Genomic DNA, 26,075 nt, shown 5'->3' on the forward strand with positions numbered 1-26,075 from the left:
CTCTCTCTCTCTCTCTCTCTCTCTCTCTCTCTCTCTCTCTCTCTCTCTGCGCCTGAGGGGAGTGTGTGTGTGTGTGTGTGTGTGTGTGTGTGTGTGTGTGTGTGTGTGTGTGTGTGTGTGTGTGTGTGTGTGTGTGTGTGTGTGTGTGTGTGTGTGTGTGTGTGTGTGTGTGTGTGTGTGTGTGTGTGTGTGTGTGTGTGTGTGTGTGTGTGTGTGTGTGTGTGTGTGTGTGTGTGTGTGTGTGTGTGTGTGTGTGTGTGTGTGTGTGTGTGTGTGTGTGTGTGTGTGTGTGTGCGCGTGCGCGTGTGTGTGTTTTAATGCAGTTTTAGTGCAGACCATCTCACAGCTAGGCTACAGATGTACACTTTTGGTTTTTATCTTTGGGAGCCTAGGGCATGTACACAAGTTGGTTGTGAGGGGCTTACAAATGGCAGGCCTCTCCAAAAGGAGGGCCAAACAGTTAGCAAAATATTGCTCAGTGTCAGCCATTATAGGAAGCCGCTCAATCTGGAGGAGGCGTTGTTTCCTTTATCCATGACTTATGTCCGCTGTGTCTGACAAGTATGTCATCTATACTGTATGTAGAGTATCAATGTTCTGCCGTTTAGGCTCTTTGTAACTGGCTGTTCTTTCATATTTTCTGACTGCACTGTCATTGTTTATGACCTTTGTATGAGGCATCCTTGTACTTCTCTTTATGTGGTCATAAATAAACATTTCAAATGTGTTTGTTGTGTGTGTGTGTGTGTGTGTGTGTGTGTGTGTGTGTGTGTGTGTGTGTGTGTGTGTGTGTGTGTGTGTGTGTGTGTGTGTGTGTGCGCGTGCGCGTGTGTGTGTTTTAATGTCTCCTGGTATGGGAACCTCTCCGTTAGAGATAGGAACAAGCTCACCAAGGTAGTTAACCAGGCTAGTAAGATCATTGGAAACAATTCAGGACATATACAATACAATCATTCCATAACCATAGGCAATTCAGATTTAGTACCAATAGCAAAAAATAAGGGTTGTAAGCTATAATTTATTATCGTGTTTTAATGCACTTTGTGTAGGCTATTCTATGTGTATACTGTTATTTTTTTGTTGAATACTGACTGCCTGAACTGTGCCATAGGTAAATTTCAATTATATGTTAAATTTAATGGACAATAAAGTTTCTTTATATTGTATCTTTATGTTATGTACACATAATAGATTTTTGGGGCGTTGTATTGTTAGACTGATGATAGGTTCTTGGTTTACCTATGATCCTATTACTAGGCTATTTATATTATATTATATTATTTTATATTTATATTTAAAGTATTATCTTGTGTTGTCTTATTGTAAATCGCTCTTGGTTAAGAGCATCTGCTAATGCTTAAATTGTAGGCTTTACAGTTTTTCACGATTGTTATATACAAAAATCTAAAATCCGGCACAATTTTCACAACCTTCACTTCATGTATCTATAGCTTGACCTGATTAGGCACTACTTCACTCGCTTTTCATGCATTAGACTCGGATTTTCCTTCTTTACACTCTGATGTCATGTTGTTGCACACACTTCTCATGTAAAATCTCAAAACATCAACATATAACACACGGATGTCAATTACACATCACCTTGTTGTCGAATCACTATACACAATGTTCAGTTGTTGCACACACTTCTCACGTAAAATCTCAAAGTATCAACACACAACACACAACTATTCAAAACTCTACACATTCAAGTCTGATGTCAATTACACAAGCACATTGTTGTCTAAACACTACACACAATGATCAGTTGTTGCACAACTGAACATTGAGACAGGAACCGGAGGCAGAGATGGGCACAAAATACAAAAATGATTTGAAATACAAAGATAGGCCTACAAATTCCAGCCCAGGATATTGTCACCAGGATAGTATCTTGGTGACACTATCCTGGTCAATATTAGACCAAGTACTGACCAAGTATTGAGATTTTTTTTTTTTTTTTTTCAAAATACTTTTTTGTATTTTGTGCCCATCTCTGACCGGAGGCATGATTCCTAAATCTACTGTAAATCATGTACCCAAACAAGTAAAACTTTTTGGATGCATATTTGTGTGCTGTTTTACCAAAAAAAAGCCAACACTGAGTAATTTTACAAAAGGAGAAATAGCTCATTCTCCCGAGTCAATGTCATTCATATGGTGTGTTCTAATTCCATGTTGTGTTTTCAGTTTTGCACTCCAGTGTGCTGTAAATGCTTGGTAGTGTGCAGCAAACGCTTAGTTGTGTGTACTGAATGAATGGTATGTGTCATTTGAAAATATGGCGTGTGTACCAAATGAAAACACAGTTCCATTTTGTGAACACAGTTAAGTGATTTGATGGCAAAAGTGTCATCTTTGGAAGGGAGTGTGAGGTTTAGCATTTTGTGTGTGAGGTTTTCAGTTTTGTGTGTGTAGTTTTGAGAATGCCGTTATTGTAGTGAAAAACGTGTGTTACAGTTTTTTTCGATTGCTAAAACACATTTTTCAAAACTGTACGTTCTTTTCAAAACTGCACACACAAAACTCCAAACATTACACACAAATTGCTAAACCCTGGCATCCCTTTGCAAAACAACTCTTTGCCATCAAATCTCTTAACATGTTCACAAAATGGAACTCGTGTTTTCATTTGGTAAACACAGCCATATTTTCACATGACACACACATACCATTCATTGAATAAACACAACTAGCTTTTGGCTGAACACTACCAAGCATGTACAGAACACTGAAGAGCAAAATTGAAAACACAATTGTGGAAATGGAACACACCATAATAATGACCATGGCTCTGGAGAATATAGTAAGGGGAACATAAGAAAATCTGCAAAGTAAATCGTTACCAAGAAATGTCTTCACCAATGTGTTTCTAAAGGTGTGTAATAATATGTACTAAAAGGTTGAAATTCAACTCCCGGGGGAAACCTCATAAAAAAATGATTTGTGTTTGTGTCCCATTAACTTTACTATACAGGAAAAAATTACAAAAAATAAATCTGCTTTAAGTAACATGTGAGGGGTCAAACTAGGGGTTTTTACTGATGCTGAATCCATTGCAAGCATTTGTTTTGCACGAAAAACATTCCATGGGCTACAATGGCCCCCACAAAACGGTGAAGTGATGATTCATCACTAAACCATCGTTTTGTGGGTCCGATTTTAGCCCAAGGAATGTTTTTCGTGCAAAACAAATGCTTGGAATGGATTCAGCATCATGAAAAAACCCTAGTCTGACCCCTCACATGTTACTTAAAGCAGATTTATTTTTTGTATATTTTTTCCTGAATTGTAAATTAATGGGACACAAACACAAATCAGTTTTTTATGAGGTTTCCCCCAGGAGTTGAATTTCAACCTTTTAGTACATATTATTACACACCTTTAGAAACAAATTGGTGAAGAAATTTCTTGGTAACGATTTACTTCGCAGATTGGTAAAATATCTTATAAAATCCCCTTACTAATAAGATATTTCTCCTTTTGTAAAATGACTCAGTGTAGGCCTACTTTTTTCATTGTCAAACATAAAACAGCACACAAATATGCATCCAAACAAAAACAAGTTTTGATTTACAGTAGATTTAGGCATCATGCCTCTGGTCAGAGATGGGCACAAAAAACAAAAAAAATATTTTGAAAGAAATTGGTCAGTACTTGGTCTAATACTGACCAGGATACTGTCACCAATATACTATCCTGGTGACAGTATCCTGGTATTTATACCTTTGTATTTCAAATATTTTTTTTGTATTTTGTGCCCATCTCTGCCCCCGGTTCCTGTCTCAATGTTCAGTTGTGCAACAACTGTGGTTTTTAGACAACAGGGTGATGTGTAATTGACACTAGACCCGAAAGTTTAGAGATTTGAATATTTGTGTGTTGTGGATTGATGCTTTGAGATTTTATGTGAGAAGTGTGAGCAAACCTGAAAATTGTGTGTTGTGTTTTGACAACAAGGTGATGTGAAATTTACATCAGAGTGTAAAGAAGGAAAGTCAGAGTCTAATATGATAAGGAAATCTAAAGTACCTGTAGTAACAAATTGAGTCAAGTGATTGGGGACAGAAGTAAAGGTTGTGAAAATTGTGCCTAATTTTAGCTTTTTGTGTTTTAGCAATCGAAAAAAACTGTAACAATAGTGAAAAACTGTAAAACTGTACACATTCAAGTCTGATGTCAATTACACAAGCACCTTGTTGTCTAAACACTACACACAATGTTCAGTTGTTGCACAACTGAACATTGAGACAGGAACCAGAGGCAGAGATGGGCACAAAATACAAATATGATTTGAAATACAAAGATACAAATACTAGGATATTGTCACTAGGATAGTATCTTGGTGACACTATCCTTGTCAATATTAGACCAAGTATTTAGATTTTTTTCAAAATGCTTTTTTATATTTTGTGCTCTGACCGGAGGCATGATGCCTAAATCTACTGTAAATCATGTACCCAAATAAAACTTTTTGGATGCATATTTGTGTGCTGTTTTATGTTTGACTATATAAAAAAAGGTAGGCCAACACTGAGTAATTCAATGGTGTGTTTTAAATTTTGCACTCCAGTGTGCTGTAAATGCTTGGTAGTGTGCAGCAAATGCTTAGTTGTGTGTACTGAATGAATGGTATGTGTCATTTGAAAATATGACGTGTGTACCAAATGAAAACACAAGTCCATTTTGTGAACACAGTTAAGTGATTTGATGGCAAAGTGATCATCTTGGGAAGGGAGTGTGAGGTTTAGCATTTTATGTGTGAGGTTTTCAGTTTTGTGTGTGCAGTTTTGAAAAAGCCGAAAAAAGTGTGTTAACAATCGTGAAAAACTGTAAATGTGTAAAATAGTCAGTCAGCAGCCTTTTCAGAGGGGTGGGGTTTTAGTTTGAGGATGTTACTGACAGCAGTTGAAGTCAGACGCTCTGGATTGTTGAAGGAGGATCAGCTCACCAGCATAATTTCTTTGAACATCTCCTCTGCAGATGAAGGTAAAAAAAATAAGAAAAAAAGCTTCTTTGCTTTGTCTGGAATTAAATTAATCACGATCCAAATGTTTGATGACGACGATGAGTAATTTTAGTGGTAGAATTGACATGACTAAAATGAAATGACTGGCTCCGATGTGTTTTGTATTAGTTAGTAGGCCTAACAGGACAATGTGATTCATGGGTTATGATCATTAACACACTGATACCGTGGTGGTTTTGTTCTATAGATGGGCTCCACTTGGGCCATATGGAGCGTTGTGTTGTGTTGTGTTGTGTTGTGTTGTGTTGTGTTGTGTTGTGTTGTGTTGTGTTGTGTCAGTGTCCGCCTCAGGGAAGTGAAGCAAGGTTTCCTTAAAAGGTGCTGCTGCCAGTATTGCTGAATTATGGGTTTGATGGATGTGTCCAACGTAGCTACAAAATCGCCTATAGATTAAATGTTTGATCAGAACGGTTTACCGAACACGTATCACTTTCCCCTCAAATCTAGCGCATTAGAAAATGTATATCATTTTTGAAGGGCTACAATAGTTTGTTTTGTTATTTTCTCTGTAGCTATTCATTCACATCATGAGGGATTGAGGGTGACTATAATGTGTGGATTGTCCTAAAATTATAGTCGTTCTGTGCTGTAGTCGTTAGTCCTAATTAATTATTCTCCTATTCCACACCTTAAAGGAGTAGTTCACCCCCAAAATGACTTTTTTTCTATTGATTAGTCATGCCATGGAGACTTGAGTTCAATAATTATTCTTTTTTGTATTTGTCGCATTCCTAAGACAAAAAATGGATTATAGTACACTTACCCCCATTGATTCCGGATGGGGACCCGAATGCATGTGGGTCCTGAATCAATGGGGGTAAATTTATTGAAAGCAAATTATTGTTTTAGGAATGCGACAAAAAAACTAAAAATATTATTGAACTCAAGTCTCCATGGCCTGAGTAATCAATAGAACATTTTTCATTTTGGGGGTGAAATACTCCTTTAAAGGACATAGTCCTCACTAATGTTCATGATAAAATGGCAAAAAAAAAAATAGTCTTTGTCTCATAGGAGGGCTATGGGCAGTTCAGAAATCAGTCTACAGAGACATCATTGATGGGGAATCCAAGCTAATAGAAACTGTAGGCTTTCTATTCCTGAAAAGTTACAATATTATAATGGAAGCCATTGTTCTCACGATAATATAAATCGAAATATATACAAATATAAAAGAAAATCATGATGTCACTGGTAGACAATTTCTGAACTCCCCAGAGCCCTCCTCTGAGACACAGCCCGAGTAGATTTTTTTTGTTGTTGTTGCTATTTTATCAAGAACCTTAGTGAGGACCAATTATATGAAGATAGGTTGAAAAGTGGTGAAGTCGTCCATTAAGTTCCAACCGACTGATCCCAGTGCAATGCGAGCCTGGAGGAGGATTATTTCATGGTCACCTTTAAACCCAGAAGCACCTCAACAGCTGATGTGTGCATTAATGTGTGTCTAACAGGTCTTTGTGTGAGACTTGATACGGCTCTGAGTTCGGACACCTGTTTGCACCAATACAGAGTGACTGACACGACTCGTATACATTGTATACAAATATATTCCTTTTATCACAAGATAATTATGCATGTAAGAGTACATGTAAGAGTACCCTTTTCAATTCATCAATACATTAATAAAATAGCAAGCAACCTTTTGAAATCATCAAAGTAACAATGTAAAAACAAGCAACATTCAATATAAAACTGGGAGGAAGGGAGCAAAGCAAGGTTAGAAATACAGTTCAGTCCAGTCCTGCAGGTGACTCCGATCCGGTTTTGTGTCTCGCCACAGCAGTGAGGAAGTGCCCAGTCCAGTTCAGACCGGGGAATCCAGTGCGAATCCAGTGCCAGGCCGCTCCAGTGCTCCGCTGTTGGAGGAGGAGAACGGTATGAATCACAGCACTCTTAAAAACCGGCACATTCAAACTGCACAACACACGCACGCTGGCGTGATAACTTTCCTTTATGCGTTCAAACCTGGATAGTTTGAGGGGCATTTAAAAATGAACATTTTTAAATCTTGTTACAGTAAAATGACCAAACCTTGTGACTGCAGGTGGAGTTCGGCAGTGCCGGTTCTAGGACTCAGGTGGCCCTATGCAATTTCTTTTCGTGGCTCCCCCAATGAAAATGTTATTTTTTTATTTATTTTTTTATTATTTTTTTATTATTTTTGGATACGGGCGTCTTTGAATGACACCTTCTCCCTATGATATGGCTGCCCTTATAGTGGTTGTGGCCCTTGCTTATGCCAGGAACCGGCCCTGGGTTTCAGAACTGTCCACAGCCTTCCTCTGAGACGGAGTGAAAAGACAAAAAGGGTGCCATGCCATCTTATAACAAGCATTAGGATAAATAACAGTATATGAAGATAGTTTGAACAAACTGGTCAAAGTACAGTAGGCTATACACTAGAGATACATTTATTAAAATGACTAGCACAACTCGATCTGGACCCAAAAGCTGTAGCTGCATGAATCCATGAATTTGTGCCTCTTCTGAAAAAAAGTACTGGTGCAGGTGGAGCATCAAGTTGAAGGAAGTGATGGAGGTGACACAATGCAACACTCCTGGTGGAATTTATAAAAAAATGTTTTCCATAAAGGTTCAACAAGCAGTCAATCAATAGTGAAAATAGCAGAGCTGCAAGCTCACAATGCCTCACATCGAGAGCTGTGAGCTTGTAGATCTGTTCTTTATATATTTGAATAGGGCTTTAATTAATGACTGAACGGTCCTGAAGTGAAGAGAGTCTCACACTATATAATTTGAAGATGTTTTGAACAAGCTTGAAATATAAATATGAAGTGCTTCAGCAGTGGTTCTCAACCTAAATAATCATACTTTAACCCCCACCCCCACCCCCCACCCTACGAGCACTATAGAGTTGAGGAATTACATTTTGTGTAACACGGTTCTATTGTGAAAATAGCAGATCTACATACTCACAATGCCTCGCAACACACTTAAACTTTATGTCGGTTTGTTTATTGTGTGAGAAAACAATGTTGCACATTAAGTTAATCATGTGGGGACCCCCACAATAATTTGGGGACCCCCTGGGGGTCCCAACCCACAGGTTGAGAACCACTGTGCTTCAGGACCAGAGGCACCATGTTACACAACCCCTGTCATTCAACCACAATCCATATTTCTAAAGAAATAACTTTGTTTAATCTTTCACCATCTGTATCTTTCTTATTCAAATGTAGACAATGTGCAACATCTAGTGGACATATTGTAAAACTACACCACCTGATCTATGCCCATAAACACCAATTGGAGAAATTAAGTGACTGTTTATGTTTTGATAATCAGCAGCTTTTATCCATAATTATTTATGATGTATATAACATCTATTTATTTCCCTTTTATATTATGTCTAAGAGATCAATGAAGTAAGTAGATGTAAATGTGTATCAATGGGTGACAGAGTGAAGACACGTGACCAGCAGTGCTGTCCTCAGTGGAGATCCTGAACACAATGGAACTTCCTGAAAAGTCAGATGAAGACTGTCCAGGTAACAATGGCATTTGAAAAGATTAGTTTTTCTTTTTTTTTGTGTGTTAACCATTTACTCAATACCTCTGAAAGTTTGTAACATTTAATGGGATAAATTATACACAGCGAGTTTTAACACTCGGGTGACTGAAAATAAATCACTTCCACTCTGACTTTACCCGTCAATTTGACTGATAAATGCAGTCAGTGGTATAATCGTATATTATTTCATATACTTAAGAAACGTTTCAGAAGGGGGAAAAAATATATGTCTTGAGTATTTAGGAAAAGTCATGAAAGGGGAAATTTCTGAGACCTTCACGGGGAGACCCTGGAGAGTTATTGCACTTTGCGATCTCAAAATCGGCCAAAATTACCGGTTAGTCACCCTTGTGTTAAAGGACAACTTTTTTTTTTTTTTTTTTTTACAACAATGGAAATTAGAGAAAAAAGGCTTTCATTTACTGCTTTCTATCGTTTTAGCGATTTTAATGATTTTAATTTCAGGGGGTGGGAGCATGCATACAAGTGGCTAAAGATGTCTTTTTAGACACAATAAGCCCATTCCCAACATGCACTGTAACTTTCATGGGCAGATGTGACTTACGGGTGCCAGCGTTATGCCAGTGTTATTGTTAATAGTAATAAAGAAATTGCAGGCCTATTGTCTAAAAAGACATATTTAGCCACTTGAACGCATGCCCCCACCCACTGAAATAAAAATAATTAAAGTCGCTAAAATGATAGAAAGCAGTAAATGAAAACATTTTAACACTGATCTTTTCATTTCTCTAATTACAATCTAAAATATGAGCCTTGTAAAAAAAACAAAGTTGTCCTGTAACACTGTTGATTGTATTGCGCAGGTCCTTCAGTGGTACCGGCAGTTCCACCAGCTCAAGTCATAGCCCAGAGTGGAAGCATAGTGTCGAATCCTACCATCTCTGGTAACATTGGTTCTGTCAACATCAACATCAATGTCAACTCCCCTACAGACAGTATGTATATTTGTTACCAGGAAAATGCGGTATACTGGTAAAATATGAATGCATTCTCTCTGGATAATGCCAGTAGTCCCACTGCATGAATGTCACGCTCCCAGAGAGCCCACTTCATTATCCTCTTGTCTCTATGCAGGATCTGAACAGCCATCTGAAGCCTCAGCTAACAAGCCTGCCAAGAGCAGTAAGAGAGTCATCATTTACAGATTTGTCATGACAATATCGCAAAGTGATGGCAGCACATGATACATTTGAAAAACTATGTTATTGCTTAGAGATAATTAGGGGGAGGTTTGAAGGCATTCTAAATTTGATCAGTTCTGATATTACTAGCACTAACCATTGTTCCATGGCCATTTTAACCAATTGAAACCTTATGAGATGAACATTCTGTGATATGTTGTGAGTTTGTATCTTTTTTCAGCAAAACTATATTTAGATTAGCCCTTGGGAATGAGGTCAACTAAGTTGCAAGGCCATATGAATACGGTCGACTAAGTAGAGTTAACATGAGAATCACCAACCCTTCTCATTTGTGTTTCATAATTACCATAACATGCCCTTAATGATTGCTCTTTTGTCCTTTAGAAACTCCAGCTGCTGTGTATCAACAACGATTAAAGTCTATCCTGAAGAAGAAGTTTCAGGTTTTGTCTACAAAAAAAGGGAAAAAAACATTTCTGAATGACATTTTCTCAGACATCTACGTCACAGAGGGTGGGTGTGGCGAGGTCAATAAAGAACATGAGGTCAGACAGATTGCACCAGGATCCATGCAACCAGCCGAACCAGACAAGATCATCAGCATGGAGGACATGTTCAAAACGTTACCTGGAGAAAAGGGCCCAATAAGAACAGTGATGACAAAAGGTGTGGCTGGCATTGGTAAAACCGTCTTAGCAAATAAGCGTGCTCTGGACTGGGCAGAAGACAAAGCAAACCAGAATGTCCAATTCATGTTTCCATTCACTTTCCGAGAGCTGAATAAGAAGAAGGACAAGGTTTTCAGCTTGATGGAGCTTCTTCATCAGTACTTTGGTGAAACCAAGATGGAAGAAATCTGTGGCCCAGAAGGGTCCGGAGTTCAGATCATCCTTGATGGATTGGATGAAAGTCGGCTTCCTTTAAGCTTCGAGGTCAATGAGATCTTGACCGATGTGACAAAGCCGGCCTCCTTGGACGTGTTGTTGACAAACCTCATCAAGGGGGACCTGCTACCCTCTGCTCAACTCTGGATAACCACTCGACCTGCAGCAGCCGATCAGAAGATAACTGATTATGTTGACAGGATGACAGAGGTCAAAGGCTTCACTGATGCACAAAAAGAAGAGTATTTCATGAAGAGATTCAGTGATAAGAATGTGGCCAATACAATCTTCTCACAAATCAAGAAATCACTAAGCCTCTACATCTTGTGCCACATCCCAGTCTTCTGCTCTATCATTGCTACCGTTCTGGAGAATGCGTTAAGAGAAGGAAAACAGGATGAGAAAGGAGCAACACCTAACACCCTGGCTGCAATGTTCATCCACTTCACAGTGGATCAATCCAAAAAGAAAGATGTAAAGTATACCAACAGCAACCAGAACAGCGATATCATTCTGTCTCTGGGAAAAATGGCCTTTGACCAGCTGGAAAATGGCAATCTGATCTTCACAGAAGAAGACCTGAAAAAGTATGGCATTGATATCAGAGATGCTGCTGTGTGCTCAGGAGTTTTCACAAATATCGTGAAAGAGGAGTATGGGCTATACGAGGACCAGACGTTTTGCTTTGTCCATCTGAGTGTTCAAGAGTTTCTAGCTGCTCTTTATGCCTATGAGTCATTCATCAACAAAGGTGACAACGTAGTGACAGAACCAACAGCAATCTCCATGTTGACAAAGCTATTCAGAGACAATGAATTTCACTTCTACCAGTGTGCTGTAGACAAGGCCGTAGAGAGTCCCAATGGACACCTGGATTTGTTCCTGCGTTTTCTGCTGGGCCTCTCATTGGAGTCCAATCAGACTCTCTTACGACGACTGCTTGATGTGAAAACAGGAAATAGGTCCATGGCCAATAAGAAGACCATTGAGTACATCAAGGAGAAGATCAGGAAGAATCCCTCTCAAGAGAGGAGCATCAATCTATTCCACTGTCTAAACGAGCTGAATGACCATTCTCTAGTGGAGGAGATCCAACAGTCCATGAGTTCAGGAAGTCTCTCCACAGACAAGCTCTCTCCTGCTCAGTGGTCAGCTCTGGTCTACATCTTGCTGTCATCAGAAAAGGAACTGGATGTGTTTGACCTGAAGAAATACTCTGCTACAGAGGAATGTCTTCTGAGGCTGTTGCCAGTGGTCAAAGCCTCCAAGACAGCCCTGTAAGTGCATTGACAATGAGTGGTTAGATTCAAGATTATGTTGTTTTATTTTAATAGAAAATAAAATACAATAATGTTTTTTATTTCTGTTCTTTTTTCTTCAGGCTGAGTGGCTGTAACCTTTCGGAGAGATGTTGTAAGGAGTTATCGTCAGTTCTCAGCTCCAGCTTCCGTTTGAAAGAAATTGACCTCAGTAACAACAATCTACAGGATAGTGGCATGGATCTGCTCTCTGCTGGACTGGCGAGTAAGCACTGTATACTGGAAACTCTCAGGTCAGTAAGTAGGTGCACTGATAATAACTAGTTAGATGCAATATCATGTTATCGAATTTTATGATCACACAGATGTGTGTGCTGAGATTTAATGTTGGGAGTATTAGACTGCAGGGCAAAGACACAATCTGCACAATACACAACACACTGCAATACACACAAAACATAACACAGTACAATATACTACAACACACAATACACTACAATACACAAAATAAACTACACACAATACGCAACCACCATAGGGAACATGTCAGTGTAGAGGAGGCAGTGTTTATGTACTCAAGTTGAAATAAACCAAAGATTAAAGATGTGTATTGTTAAATATCATACTGTAATACGAGTGGTTTTGGTTCCTGCCAATTCCTAATCATTGTAGCAGCAATATTTACACTAACAAAGATATTTATGAATTATAACTGTAGTAAATTAAATGGTAATGAAAAATGAAGTAATGTGTACATTAATCATAACACACTCTGAGGTACTTAGAGATTCTGTGTGCATGGGTCTTACTTAAAATATTATGCATATTTGTATAGTATGTGTGCACTGTAGTGTTAATTTTGACGACTAAAACTAAGATGAAAAATGTTTGTCGACTACCTGTTTTCACTGACGAAAATGAAATAAATACAAAATTAAAAATAAGCTATGATGACTAAAACTAAGACTAAACATATTGACAATTTCCTCAACAATTAAAAACTACTAAAATGTTAGGGAGGGACTAGTGGAGAAGAGATCCAGTAGAACTAAAAGACAAGTCATTTTAAAGTTGGTTGCTCTCTGTGTTGCACTCTGAAAATAGAAGATCTAGAAGCTCACAACCATAGACTGTAGAAAAATATGGACGATGCAAAGGCATTGGTTTCTATGCAGCGCAAATGGCCCTTTTCTACCCCTTGGAATGGGTGTCGCCATCATAGAATTGTAAATACATCAGAGATGCTATTGGCTGCCAACGGTCACGTGCAACCGCAGGGATACATGGGAGAATGTGGTCGGAGTGGGGTCGGAGCCTCCCGAAATACAGCACACGAAGAAGAACACAGCCGGCTGGCGTTTAGTTTAGTTGGCCACGTCCCCCCCCGCAATTTTATAATTTATTTTAAAATAAATTGGACCACATTTCGACAAAACGAATATGATGGTGATTGAAAGGCAATTTTTAACTAGCGATAGGAACCATACAGTATTCATGAAAATGTTAATTAAGGTTAGAACACGAAAGGGGAAAATGAATGGGATCCAATGGAGAACAATTCTTTTTGCGATCGGCCGGGGGGGAAAACAGCGCAACTAGCGGCCAATCATAGGAAGTTTTACTTCCGTATTGGAGTCATTTTAAATCGGCAGAACTATGCCCCTGCTAAGCTTGTAGATCGTCTATTTTCATCATGCAACCAAGAGTAAAATCAGGCATTACGACACCATCAAGGCCCGCCAACATACATTTAAGTCGACAAAATCAACTGTAGATTTAGTTGACAAAAACTAGACTAAAACCTTTCAGATGACTAAAATGTGACAAAAACTAAATGACTAAGACTAAATCAAAATTTGCCGTAAACATTAACACTGGTGCACTGCACTGCACACATGTGTATCATGTATTATATGTGTGCATAATTATGTTTGTGTGTGTGTGTGTGTGTGTGTGTGTGTGTGTGTGTGTGTGTGTGTGTGTGTGTGTGTGTGTGTGTGTGTGTGTGTGTGTGTGTGTGTGTGTGTGTGCGTATGCGAGTGCGTGCGCGTGCGCGTGCGTGCGCGTGTGCACTGATATGAACTGGTTAGATTCAAGATTATGTTATTTAATTTTAATAGAAAATATAATACAATTATCATTCTATTTTTTTCTCCAGTCTGAGTGGCTGTAATCTTTCGGAGAGATGTTGTAAGGAGTTATCGTCAGTTCTCAGCTCCAGCTTCCGTTTGAGAGAAATCGACCTCAGTAACAACTATCTACAGGATAGCGGAGTGGATCTGCTCTCTGCTGGACTGGCGAATAAGCACTGTGTACTGGAAACTCTCAGGTCAGTAACTAGGTGGACTGATAATAACTAGTTGAATAGAATTCTAGAATAGAATTCTAGAATAGAATCTAACTAGTTAGATTCTATTACATGTCATCGAATTTTATGATCACATGTGTGTGCTGAGATTGAATGTTGGTAGTATTAGCCTGCAGCGCACAGACACAATTTGCACACACTGCACACATTTAACACACTGCAATACACACAAAACACAGTACAATATACCACACCACACAACACAACAGGAAATAGGTCTAAGGACAAGAAGACCATTGTGTGCTAAACTTCACACAATACACAGCCATCATAGGGAACATATCAGTATAGTGGAGGCAGTGTTTATGTACTGAAGGTGAAATAAATCAAAGGTTGACAGAAAGCTGTTACATCTCATAATATGAGTGGTTTTGGTTCCTGCCAATTCCTCATTATTGTAACAGCAATAATAACACTAACAAAGATAATTAAGACTGACCTGAAGAAATACTCTGCCTCAGAGAAGTGTCTTCTGAGGCTGTTGCCAGTGGTCAAAGCCTCCAAGGCAGCCCTGTAGGTGCACTAATAATAACTGATTAGTTTCAAGATTATGTTTATTTATAAAAAATAAAATAAATAAATAAAAGATAGAATAGGCATAATCATAAATCCTTTTCTTCAGGCTGAGTGGCTGTAACCTTTCAGAGAGGTGTTGTAAGGAGTTATCGTCAGTTCTCAGCTCCAGCCTCCGTTTAAGAGAAATCGACCTCAGTAACAACGATCTACTGGATAGCGGAGTGAATCTGCTCTGTGCTGGACTGGCGAATAAGCACTGTATACTGGAAACTCTCAGGTCAGTAAGTAGGTGCACTGAGTTAGATGCAATATCATGTTATCGAATTTTATGATCACCCAGATGTGTGTGCTGAGATTGAATGTTGTTAGTAGCCTATTAGACTGCAGGGCACAGACAATTTGCACAATACACAACACACTGCAATACACACAAAACACAGTACAATATACCACACCACACAACACAACAGGAAATAGGTCTAAGGACAAGAAGACCATTGAGTGCTACACTACACACAATACACAGCCATCATAGGAAACACATCAGTATAGTGGAGGCAGTGTTTATGTACTCAAGGTGAAATAAATCAAAGATTAAAGGTTGACAGAAAGGTGTTACAGAGTGGTTTTGGTACCTGCCCCAATTCCCCATTATTGTAGCAGCAATAATAACACTAACAAAGATAATTATGACGTATAATTGTGGTAAAGACAAAGGTAAAGAAAAATAAAGTAATATGTACATTCATCATAACACACTCTAAGGTACTTCTTCTGTGTGCATGGCAGTGGTGAAAGTGGTTTGAAATTCTTGCCGGAACTGTCGCAAAAAATGGGAGGCTCTAACCCCCCAAAACCCCTGAAATGCATAGAAAACTGCATTTTGGCATAGTTATACACACAATAAAAACACTACAGGTCCTACACCTGAAAGGCAACGGCATTACACTAACTGTAACATGAAACATGATTGAAATCTATAATAAGACTCTTCGTATTGTTCATTGTTCCATACAGAAGGGTAAGCAGTAGGGCTAGCAGAATCACCTAAGATAAGATAAGATGTGTATGGTCACTGTACAACAACATTTTGTTTAGTATATCCACATAAACACATACAGTAGCAGCATCAACAAAGAAAGAAATGCTGATAGAGCAACATTATTCTATCCTGTCACCATATCCTGCTCTCTTATTTGTTGTCTCCCCAGGCCCCCACACACACATGTAAAGCATGTTTGAAAGCTCTATATTCCAGATAATATAATATATTATTATTAATATTATTAGGCTATAACCAGTTATCTAAAGTAAGTAAGTAGTCTACATTTACTAAAGTACTGTATTTACAGGTTTTGAGTATAGCCTATACTTTACTGGGGTATTTCCAAAGATGCAGAATAGATCATTTCAGTCTCTCCTAGAGATGGGATTTATGGCTCTTTGAAGTGAGCCGGATCTCTAGGATCCGTTCCTTTCAAAGAGCCGTTCAAAAGACTGGCTCATTCGAAGGAACGGCTCCCTACTGTGAACTGAATCCTATATCGTTCATTTCAAAGAGCCGTTCAAACGACTCGATTCGTTCACGAACGTCCCACCTACCCGCTCCGTGTCAAACACTGAAACAAACCGAATCGATTACACTGACCTACACAAACCCACGGGAATAATTTAGAAGCACTTTATCAGAAAATATAGTCTAACTAGTAACACTTGTGTAGCCTACTGTATGTTAATGATTAATCTGACTTTAGTATAGGCTATTGTTTTCTTCCTGGACGTGCGTTTGTGGCAGGTTATTTTTAACATGGGATTTTTGACAGCTGGCTTCTCCCTTTCTTAACGGAACTCCGTTCCGGCTCCAAATGTTTTAACGGAACGGGGGTTCTGGCCGTTCCGGCTCACTTTCACCACTGGTGCATGGGTCTTACTTTAAATATATGCATAATGATGTACAGTATGTGTGCACTGCACAGCATGTACAGTGTATATATATATATGAGTGTATGTACATGTGTGTGTGCATAATTATGATTGTCATACAATAGGTAACTCTGTGTGTGTGGCAACAGACCGCCATTCCGAAACACCGCCATTCCGAAAGGGTTAGGGTTAGGTTAGGGTTAGGGTTAGGGTTAGGTTAGGGTTAGGGTTAGGGTAAGGGTTAGGGTTAGGGTTAGGGTTAGGGTTAGGGTTAGGGTTAGGTTAGGGTTAGGGTTAGGGTTAGGCTAACAATGTAAGTCAATGTTCGGAATGGCGGTGTTTCGGAATGGCGGGGTGTAACCGCGTGTGTGTGTGTGTGTGTGTGTGTGTGTGTGTGTGTGTGTGTGTGTGTGTGTGTGTGTGTGTGTGTGTGTGTGTGTGTGTGTGTGTGAGTGTGTGCGCGTGCGTGTGCGTGCGTGCGTGCAGTTTGTCAGGCTGTCTGGTCACAGAAATAGGCTGTTCTTCTCTCGACTCAGCTCTGATCTCCAACCCCTCCCATTTGAAAACGTTGAACATCTGCTACAACCATCCAGGAGACCGAGGAGCGGCGCTGCTGACTGCTAGACAGAATGATCCTCACTGCAGCCTTGAGACGCTAAGGTATTGAGGCACATGAAGCCAATCAGTGCCAATGTACTCTTCTGCTCTAGTAGGTTTACAGTACACTATCCTGTGATGGTGTATAGTATTGTTTAATGTTTAATAGAGTGAAATCCTTATCATTTTGTTTTTATTTTCAAAGGGAAAATACAGGCCTGACTATATTTCTCCCTCACCCACAGTGTTCACCATGCTGGAGAGTGTTGGCTGACACCAGGTTTGAGGTGTACATTAAGTAAGTGTGTATTCTGTTTTATTCATTGAATCTAAACAGCACATACCTCATTTTTGGGGCAAGGCCACTTGGCCTTTAGTGTTGTAAATTTTTTGAGGGCACAAAGGCCAAGTGCCAGGGCAAGAAGGCCATCAATTAAAACAATGATTTTAAGTCCACGCCACAGTCATAATTAATTTAGCTTAAACGTTAAGGTTTAACGTAATACCTTTCAATTAAATAAATATCAAGAAGCTGTTTATTTCTGGTTTTGCCATGTGCAGTGGTGTAAAGTAACTAAGTACATTTACTTTAGTATTGTACTTAATTGATATTGTAATTTTGAGTATTTCCAATTTACTTTACTTCTACTCCACTACATCTCAGATCCAAATATTGTACTTTTACTCCACTATAATTATTTGAAACCTTTAGTTACCAGTTACTTTGCATATATAAATCACCAGTAAGACTCCCTAATCGGGAGATAAGCGACCGTAGGTCTCGCTAGAAGAGGGCCATGTGAGAAACGAGGGGTGGGGTCTCCGCGTTGCCTTGGTGGACGAATAGGTACCGGCCCCGGCTCTCCCGGACGCTCCTAGGCCGAGTTAGGGCATTTTATGTGAGCTGCAGTGGAGGGGGTCCTCCACTGGGGAAGCCACCACTTTTGCTTCCGTTCTGGAGTACCAGGAGTGGGTGGTCCCCGGGAATTCCCCGTGAGCAGCCCCGTGGGGGTGGTCATTTGGTCATTTTTGCACATTTGGTATTTTTTTTACACCTGGGGGTCCCCCAGGGACCTGGGGGTCCCTGGAACTCCGGGGGTCCTTGGAGGTTGTAGTTTGGCAGGCAAGGAGTTTGTGTGGAAATTTTGGCATGGATCGGGCCAACGGTGGCCGAGATATGAGTAGGGGGAAAGTGTGACGTGTATGTGGTAATGTTTTTACACCTGGGTCCCTGGAACTCCGGGGGTCCTTGGAGGTTGTAGTTTGGCAGGCAAGGAGTTTGTGTGGAAATTTTGGCATGGATCGGGGCAACGGTTGTGGAGATATGAGCAGGGCAAAAGTGTGACTCACTGACTCACTGACTGACTGACTGACTGACTGACTGACTGACAGACAGCCCGTGGAGCTTTTGATAGTAAATAAGACCTACGGTCGCAATAATATTATAAAACATACATGAACCACTTTATCCCTATTTAGGCTGTTTGAAAATAGCCAAGCTTGTAGAATAACTAGCAGGTTTACAAGCTCAAAATGTGTTGCATAAAGACGCGCTGTGAGCTTGTAGATCTGCTATTTTCAAACATTTTGTACTTTTACTTTTGGTACTTTAAGTACATTTTGATACCAATACTTTTGTACTAACCCTAACCCTACATTTTGAATTTGAGGACTTTTACTTGCAACTGGAGAATATACATTGCAGCATTGATACTTTTACTTAAGTAAAACATTTAAGTAATTTTACCATCACTGTAGTCCAGTCATTATACGAATAAACCTAAAACAAATTGCAATAGTAGCAAACTCAACTGATTCTGTATCCTCATTATGTCCTTAGTGAGGGAAAAAAAGTCCCAAGGAATCCCATCGGGGCAAAGTTTTGAAAACGACCTACCTACCTTCACTTACTATACACTACTACACTATAAAGGAAAATATGACTCCCAAAAAATCTGCTTTAAGTGGGATGTGAGGGGTCAAACTAGGGGTTTTTAATTATTCTGAATCCATTGCAAGCATTTGTTTTGCATGAAAAACATTCCTTGGGCTAAAAACGGACCCCAAAAGACTGTGAAAATTGATGACTCATCACTAAACCATGGTTTTGAGTGGCCATTTCTTGCCCAAGGAATGTTTTTCGTGCAAAACAAATGCTTGCAATGGATTCAGAATAATTAAAAAACCCTAGTTTGACCCCTCACATCCAACTTAAAGCAGATTCTTTGGGAGTCATATTTTCCTTTGCCCTGATGGGATTCCTTGGGACTTTTTTTCTCTCACTAAGGACATATTGAGGATACAAAATCAGTTGAGTTTGCTACTATTGCAATTTGTTTTAGGTTTAGCCTAATTTTGGCCTAAAATTACTGGACTACTGGTCATGTGCACGCGCACACACACACACAAGCTCCTCCCTCCCGTTCGGTGAAGTGATCCTTTCTCAACTTGGAATAGCCTACTTGGAATAATGAATTTTCTGACAGCGCAGCCTCTTGGGGAAAGAATAGCTTTTGGTTCCCTTAGCATTGCATTTCGGTTGTTGTCCTGAGCTCAGCAGAGCTCCGTTTGAAGGCATTCATTTGCACATCGGGATTTATTCAACAGGCTGCGTTAGATTTAACTCCCATGTGTACACTCTCAGATAAGTAGTGGTACACTGAATAGTGGTATTTGCTTTTAAAAATACTAGTATTCAAAAGTACAAATTACAAAGTACATTTTATTTTTAACATCAATGTGATGCTGTAGTGAATAAAACGTTGTGGGCACTATTTTTGTCCATGCCTTACCACTTATCCGTAAACTCTTTTGTCATTTTTTACTATTTTGAAAAAATGAAGACATTTTTAAATATTTCAAATAGTTGATCTACAAGCTCACAATGTGTGATTTTAAAATATTTTTCAAAGTAAAAAAAAGGCAAAGACGTTTAGGGATAAGGGGTAAGGCAAGGACAAATATATATCTGTAAGTGTCTATGGTTATGTAGGTTCTAAGGAGTTGTTTGATGTAATCAAGCTTATCCAGTTAAAATTCATAAACAATGTCATAGTGAATTAATGGGCAACTGAGCACTGAGATAAAATGGAATGTGCTCAATCTGCTTTGATTGCGACCGTAGGTCGCATTTACTACCAAAACCTCCACCGGCTGTCTGTCCGTCAGTCAGTCAGTCACACGTCACACGTCACACGTCACACGTCACACTTTTGCCCTGCTCATATCTCCACAACCGTTGCCCCCATCCATGCCAAATTTTGCACAAACACTCCTTACCTGCCAAACTACAACCTCCAAGGACCCCCGGAGCTCCAGGGACCCCGCAGGTCCCTGGGGGACCCCCAGGTGTAAAAAAAATGTCCGTCCGTGAGTCACGTCACACGTCACACTTTTGCCCTGCTCATATCTCCACAACCGTTGCCCCCATCCATGCCACATTTTGCACACACACTCCTTACCTGCCAAACTACAACCTCCAAGGACCCCCGGAGCTACAGGGACCCCCAGGTCCCTGGTGGACCCCCAGATGTAAAAAATAACCAAATGTGCAAAAATAACCAAATGACCACCCCAACGGGGCTGCTGACAGGGAATTCCCGGGGACCACCGACTCCTGGTGCTCCAGAACGGATGCAAAAGTGGTGGTGCCCCCAGTGGAGGACCCCCTACACTGCAGCTCACATAAAATGCCATAACTCCGGCTAGGAGCGACCGGGAGAGCCGGGGCCGGTACCTATTCGTCCGCCTCGGCGGCGCGGAGACCCCACCCCTCATTTCTCACATGGCCCTCTTCTAGCGCCACCATCAGGCCGATTCTTGCAAAACACATTTTTGGACACTGCTCCTAAAAATTTTGCCCTCAAATCACGCAAATCGGTACACAGTATGTCTACACTCATCCCATCAACATGAATCTGTCCCATATAGCGCCACCTTCTGGTTGATTTTTAAAAACACATTTTTGGACACTGCTCCTACAGATTTTGCCCTAAAATCACACGAAAATCACTACACAGTATGTCTACACTCATGTCATCAACATGGATCAGGAAGATTTTGGAAAAACACATTTTTGCCCTATTTGTGGAGATAAGTCGCTTATCTCCCGATTAGGGAGTCTTACTGGTTTGTATTAGTTGAATGTGTCCATTAAAACCAGGAAATCATCTTTGTCATTTTATTTTTAAGCCGTATACTAGCACATTGGTTCTCAAAGTGGGGTCCAGGGACCCCCAGGGGTCCTTGGGGGAGTACCAGGGGGTCCCCAGAAAGATAAGTGAATATAGCGTCACAATCAATTCAACCACGTTTTATACTTTGGCTATTAAAAAATAGCAGATATACAAGCTCATAGCGCGTCACTTGGTGCCGCGCTATGAGCTTGTAGATCTGCGATTTCTGAAATTTGTTCAAATCTTTGAATATATAATATACATAATATTTAAGCAATAAACTAAATTCTTTGCTACTGGAATCCGTGGTCACATTCATAATGCCACTGCTATGCTCCATAGCATTGCTTCCCAAACTGGAGGACCACAGTAATTATTTTTGGGGGGGTCCACAGATGATTGGGGGGGGAGGGGGGGGGGGGGGGGGGGGGGGGTGTATGTGAAACCTTGATCAATATGGCTTAAGTGGTGAATGTGTTTTGTAACCAAATTCTACATTCCACAATTCTACAATGCAGTAAATTACAATATTTTCCCCTGAGACATAGTGGAGTAAAAGCAAAACAAAAAACATTTTTTGTTTATTTATTCATCTATTTATTTATTACTAAAATAGTGATTGTTCTTTGGTTAAATATTTAAACCTGCTATTTACAAATACAGCTGTAAAATGACAGAGGTCAAAGGCTTCACTGATGCTCAGAAGGAGTGTAAAATACTGCTGAAGTGGTTGATTCATGTTTTTTAATTATTAATGTAAATGCAAATAACTAGTAAAATTATTTAACATTTAAAATAAAATAAAAAGTATACAGTAAAATGGGAGTAGGCCTATCTAAGTAAAGTAAAAGTACTTCCATATTATACATACAGTACTTGTGTAAATGTATTTAGTTACTTTCCACCACTGCGTATGAGATATGGTCCATTTGGTTACATTTGTACCCTCTCAAGGTCAAATGTGACATGCTTATTTCTCATCTAACTCTTAATGTGGTGATGTGTCATTCATACAGGTTGGTTTTATTCATGGTGAAAACTCAAATCTGTTCAGAAAATGTTTTTGTTTATCGCTGCGTTATATTCATGTTCTGTGTGGATGAAATCATGACATAAACATCAGTTTTAATTCATGTGAATTAAATACCCCAAATCCACATGCAAACATTCAGAGTTATGAATGAATTAGGGTTCATTTGGTTCCAACGACGAGGTGGTTAGGAGTTAGGATCAATTTGTTTTAATTTGTACCCTCTGACAGATACAAATAGGAGATTCAGAATTATGAATGGGCTATTGTACCCACTAAGATTTATAACCCATATAATAATATGCAGGGGTGTCGCACCAAATTCTGGGCCCTGGGTACAAGGATTCACTGCGGGCCCCCCATGAATGTACTTCATAAGGGGAGGGGGTTAACCCATTGAGACTGGGAACGCATTATTACACGTTATTTTGTGCTTTAATTATTGAAAAATAGCAGATATAAAAGCTGACAGCGCGGCACCGAGTTCCGCGCTGCAAGCTTTTAGATTTTGAAAAATCGCGATAATTTGTGCAAGTCTTTGATTATTTCTAATCCTTCTAAGGTTTGTTGACAAACCTATATGTTTCTATGTGAGTGGTGCTCAAACTTTTTCATGTGAAGGACCCCCAAAATGATATGCATTTTGCCACGGACCCCCATCTCAAAATAATTAGTCCCAGGGACCCTCCAGAAGCAAAATTTGAGTTATAAATGTTCGCTTAAAAAACACATGCATTCAAAGATTTGCTCACATTTTTCTACGACTTTTCAAAAATAGCAGATCTACAAGCTCACAGCGCGGCACTCGGTGCCACGCTATGAGCTTGAATATCTGCTATTTCTTTGTATATCTGCTTGTATATGTGCTATTTTTCAATAGCTGACGGCTTCTCATTTTAATTTCTTCATTTCATTTGAAAGCTGGGGATCATAGCTACAAAATGATATATTGGTTGTGGAGATTGACCCAACAGTTTTGAAGATATGGCTTATAGAATGATGCCATGCTGAAATACTACTTTTGAGATATTCAAGTTCTAAATAAATGTCTAACCTGCAAATGACCTGACAATCTCTCACATTAATTAAAAAAAAGTCTTATTTACATGCAGAGTTAAGCTCTGGCGTTTAAGTGAAATGTAGCCTAGATATTTTGAGATGCATTTGTGGCTTTTTTCAATTTAGAAAAAAAAAAAAAAAAAAAATCATATTAGCAGTAGTGAAAAACCATGCCTTCCGAAAGTCACAAATAATTAAGGCCCCCTCCACCTTGGGCCTTAGTAACCCAGTCCCACTACCCCCCCCCCCCCCCCCCTTCTCCCCCCCTTGTGACGCCCTTGATAATATGGGTTACAGCTAGCCTGCTTCCAGACCATAGACCCCACCCACTCTCAGAGTGGACTGTTTCTCTGGTCTGGAGTACATGAATCGGCAGTTATCAGCCAACATTTCCGGCTGCTCCAATGAGCGCGGGGGGTGGGGGTGGGTCTAACGAATATCCAATTGGTAAAATGTGTACCCTTAGGATCATTTTGGTCCCATTTGTACCCTCTAACAGTTACAAAAAGATTAGGGTCCATTTGGTTCAATTTGTACCCATTTAGAGTTACAAATGGGTTTGCATCATTTGGTTACTTTTGTACACTCAAGTAAATGGGTTAGTGTGCATTTGGTAAAATGTGTACCCTCTCAGTTATATATGGGTTAGGACCCATTTGGTTCCATTTGACCCTCTCAGAGTTAAAAATGGGTTAGCATAATATTCATATGCTACTTTTTAGAGTTAAATTAAAACTGAGGATTATACAGTGTGACATGTACTGTAATATGGAAAATGTTGACAATTTACAGAAGGTAGTTCTACATTTTCAGTGTGAAAAAAATACAACAAACAGATCTACAAGCTCACAGAGCGTCGCGGTGTGACGCTCTGTGAGCTTGTAGATCGGCTATTTTTGAACAGCTTAAAGTGAACTTTTGGTCACTTTATCATCTAATCAGGCTCTTTTATGAACACCCTGGACAGTTTTTAATTTACTATATTCAGTATTAACATATTTGATGTAAATGTTGCAGGCTCAGGGCCTCTCCACATACACACCCATTGTAACTTCAAACTCCATTTTAACCATGATAGATTCATTGAAACCCATTTTTTTTTTGGTGACTCATACTACCCTCCTAATATGTGAGCAGACCGTGTTTTCTCAATAACCTTTTCATTTATTTTAATAATTTGTTGGGAAAATGAGAAAAATTAAATACAAAACTAAATTATTACAGTACAGTCGGCTTTGTGTTATGTATCTCATGCATCCTGTGGAGGACAGTCTTCCTGTTTGTGAGAAAAATTAAATACAAAACAAAAAACAGAATTATTATTAATAATAACATCTGTACGTCATTATTACGTTGTATTTGTTTGTAAACTGTTGTTGTGTTGCATCTCGTTCTCTCATCAGGTGCGTGTGAACTCACACTGGATCCAAACACGGCATGGAGAGGCCTCTCTCTGTCTGACAGCAACAGGAAGGTGACACGTGTGGGTGAGGATCAGAAGTATGCTGATCACCCAGACAGATTTACATACTGGCCACAGGTGATGTGTAGAGAGAGTCTGATTGGACGATCTTACTGGGAGGTGGAGTGGAGTGGTAGATATGTTGAGATAGCAGTGTCATACAGATCAATCAAAAGAAAGGGTGATGGTGATGACTGTAGCTTTGGACAGAATAACAAGTCCTGGGGTCTGTATTGTAATGGTGATGATAACAGTTACAGAGTGTGGCACAATAAGAAGCTCACTGTCCTCCCTGTCAGTCCCTCTGGCTCCAACAGAGTAGGAGTGTATTTGGACTGTCCTGCCAGCACTCTGTCCTTCTACAGAGTGTTGTCTGACTCACTGACACACTTACACACCGTCCAGTCCAGGTTCACTGAACCACTCTATGCTGGGTTCTGCTTGGGTTATAAAGACTCCTCAGTGTCTCTGTGTCAGAGAGAGGAGCAGCAGGAGGAGGAGGAGGGTTAGGTTAGGGTTGCCATGACAACGATGATGAGGTGGTTAGGAGTTAGGGTTACAAAACCCTCTGACAAAATGGTTAGGGTCAATTTGGTTTAATTTGCAACCTCTGACAAATGGGTTAGGATGAATTTGGTTTAATTTATGCACTCTGACAAATGAGTTAGGGTCCATTTTGTTTAATTTGCACCCTCTGACATTTACAAATAGGTTAGGATGAATTTGGTTTAATTTATGCACTCTGACAGATGGGTTAGGGTCCATTTGGTTTAATTTGCACCCTCTGACAAATGGGTTTGGGAGAACTTGATTTAATTTGCACCCTCTGACATTTACAAATAGGTTAGGATCAATTTGGTTTAATGTGTACCCTCTGACAGTATGCTTTGTAATAGTTTTATCTGTGAAGTAACTACCGTATAGGGGTGTCGCACCAAGGATTCACTGCGGGCCCCCCATGAATGTTCTTCATAGGGGGTTTAACCCATTTAGACTATGCGTTATTTTGTGCTTTAACTATTGAAAAATAGCAGATATACAAGCTCATAGCACGGCACCGAGTTCCGCGCTGCGA

General features: G+C 39.7%; 1 protein-coding gene and 1 long non-coding RNA gene across 2 annotated transcripts; both read left to right on the plus strand.

Annotated features, from left to right (window-relative positions):
* Nucleotides 1–9,404: 9,404 nt before the first annotated feature.
* Nucleotides 9,405–10,252, plus strand: LOC308280023. The gene is made up of 3 exons (XR_013961712.1): nt 9,405–9,520; nt 9,660–9,707; nt 10,112–10,252. It is a non-coding gene; the product is annotated as an uncharacterized lncRNA (long non-coding RNA).
* Nucleotides 10,253–10,364: 112 nt separating this feature from the next.
* On the plus strand, nt 10,365–25,878 carry LOC308280212 (NACHT, LRR and PYD domains-containing protein 3-like). Its single transcript, XM_080720474.1, has 7 exons — nt 10,365–11,888; nt 11,993–12,163; nt 14,029–14,199; nt 14,861–15,031; nt 17,164–17,337; nt 17,520–17,572; nt 24,942–25,878. The coding sequence occupies exons 1-7, from the start codon at nt 10,384–10,386 to the stop codon at nt 25,508–25,510; spliced, it is 2,814 nt and encodes a 937-aa protein (XP_080576600.1). The 5' UTR covers nt 10,365–10,383; the 3' UTR covers nt 25,511–25,878.
* The last annotated feature ends 197 nt before the right edge of the window (nt 25,879–26,075 follow it).

This window comes from Nannobrachium achirus, assembly GCF_963921795.1.
Source record: "Nannobrachium achirus genome assembly, chromosome: 24".
In the NCBI taxonomy this organism is placed as follows: Eukaryota; Metazoa; Chordata; class Actinopteri; order Myctophiformes; family Myctophidae; genus Nannobrachium; species Nannobrachium achirus.

Excerpts from the sequence above, each read along its gene's own strand:
- LOC308280212 (XM_080720474.1), top strand. The coding sequence starts at position 10,384 with ATGACAAAAGGTGTGGCTGGCATTGGTAAAACCGTCTTAGCAAATAAG. Across the intron at positions 12,164-14,028 it reads TGTATACTGGAAACTCTCAG|TCTGAGTGGCTGTAATCTTT; the intron begins GTCAGTAAGTAG and ends TTTTTTCTCCAG. Across the intron at positions 14,200-14,860 it reads TGTGTACTGGAAACTCTCAG|GCTGAGTGGCTGTAACCTTT; the intron begins GTCAGTAACTAG and ends CCTTTTCTTCAG.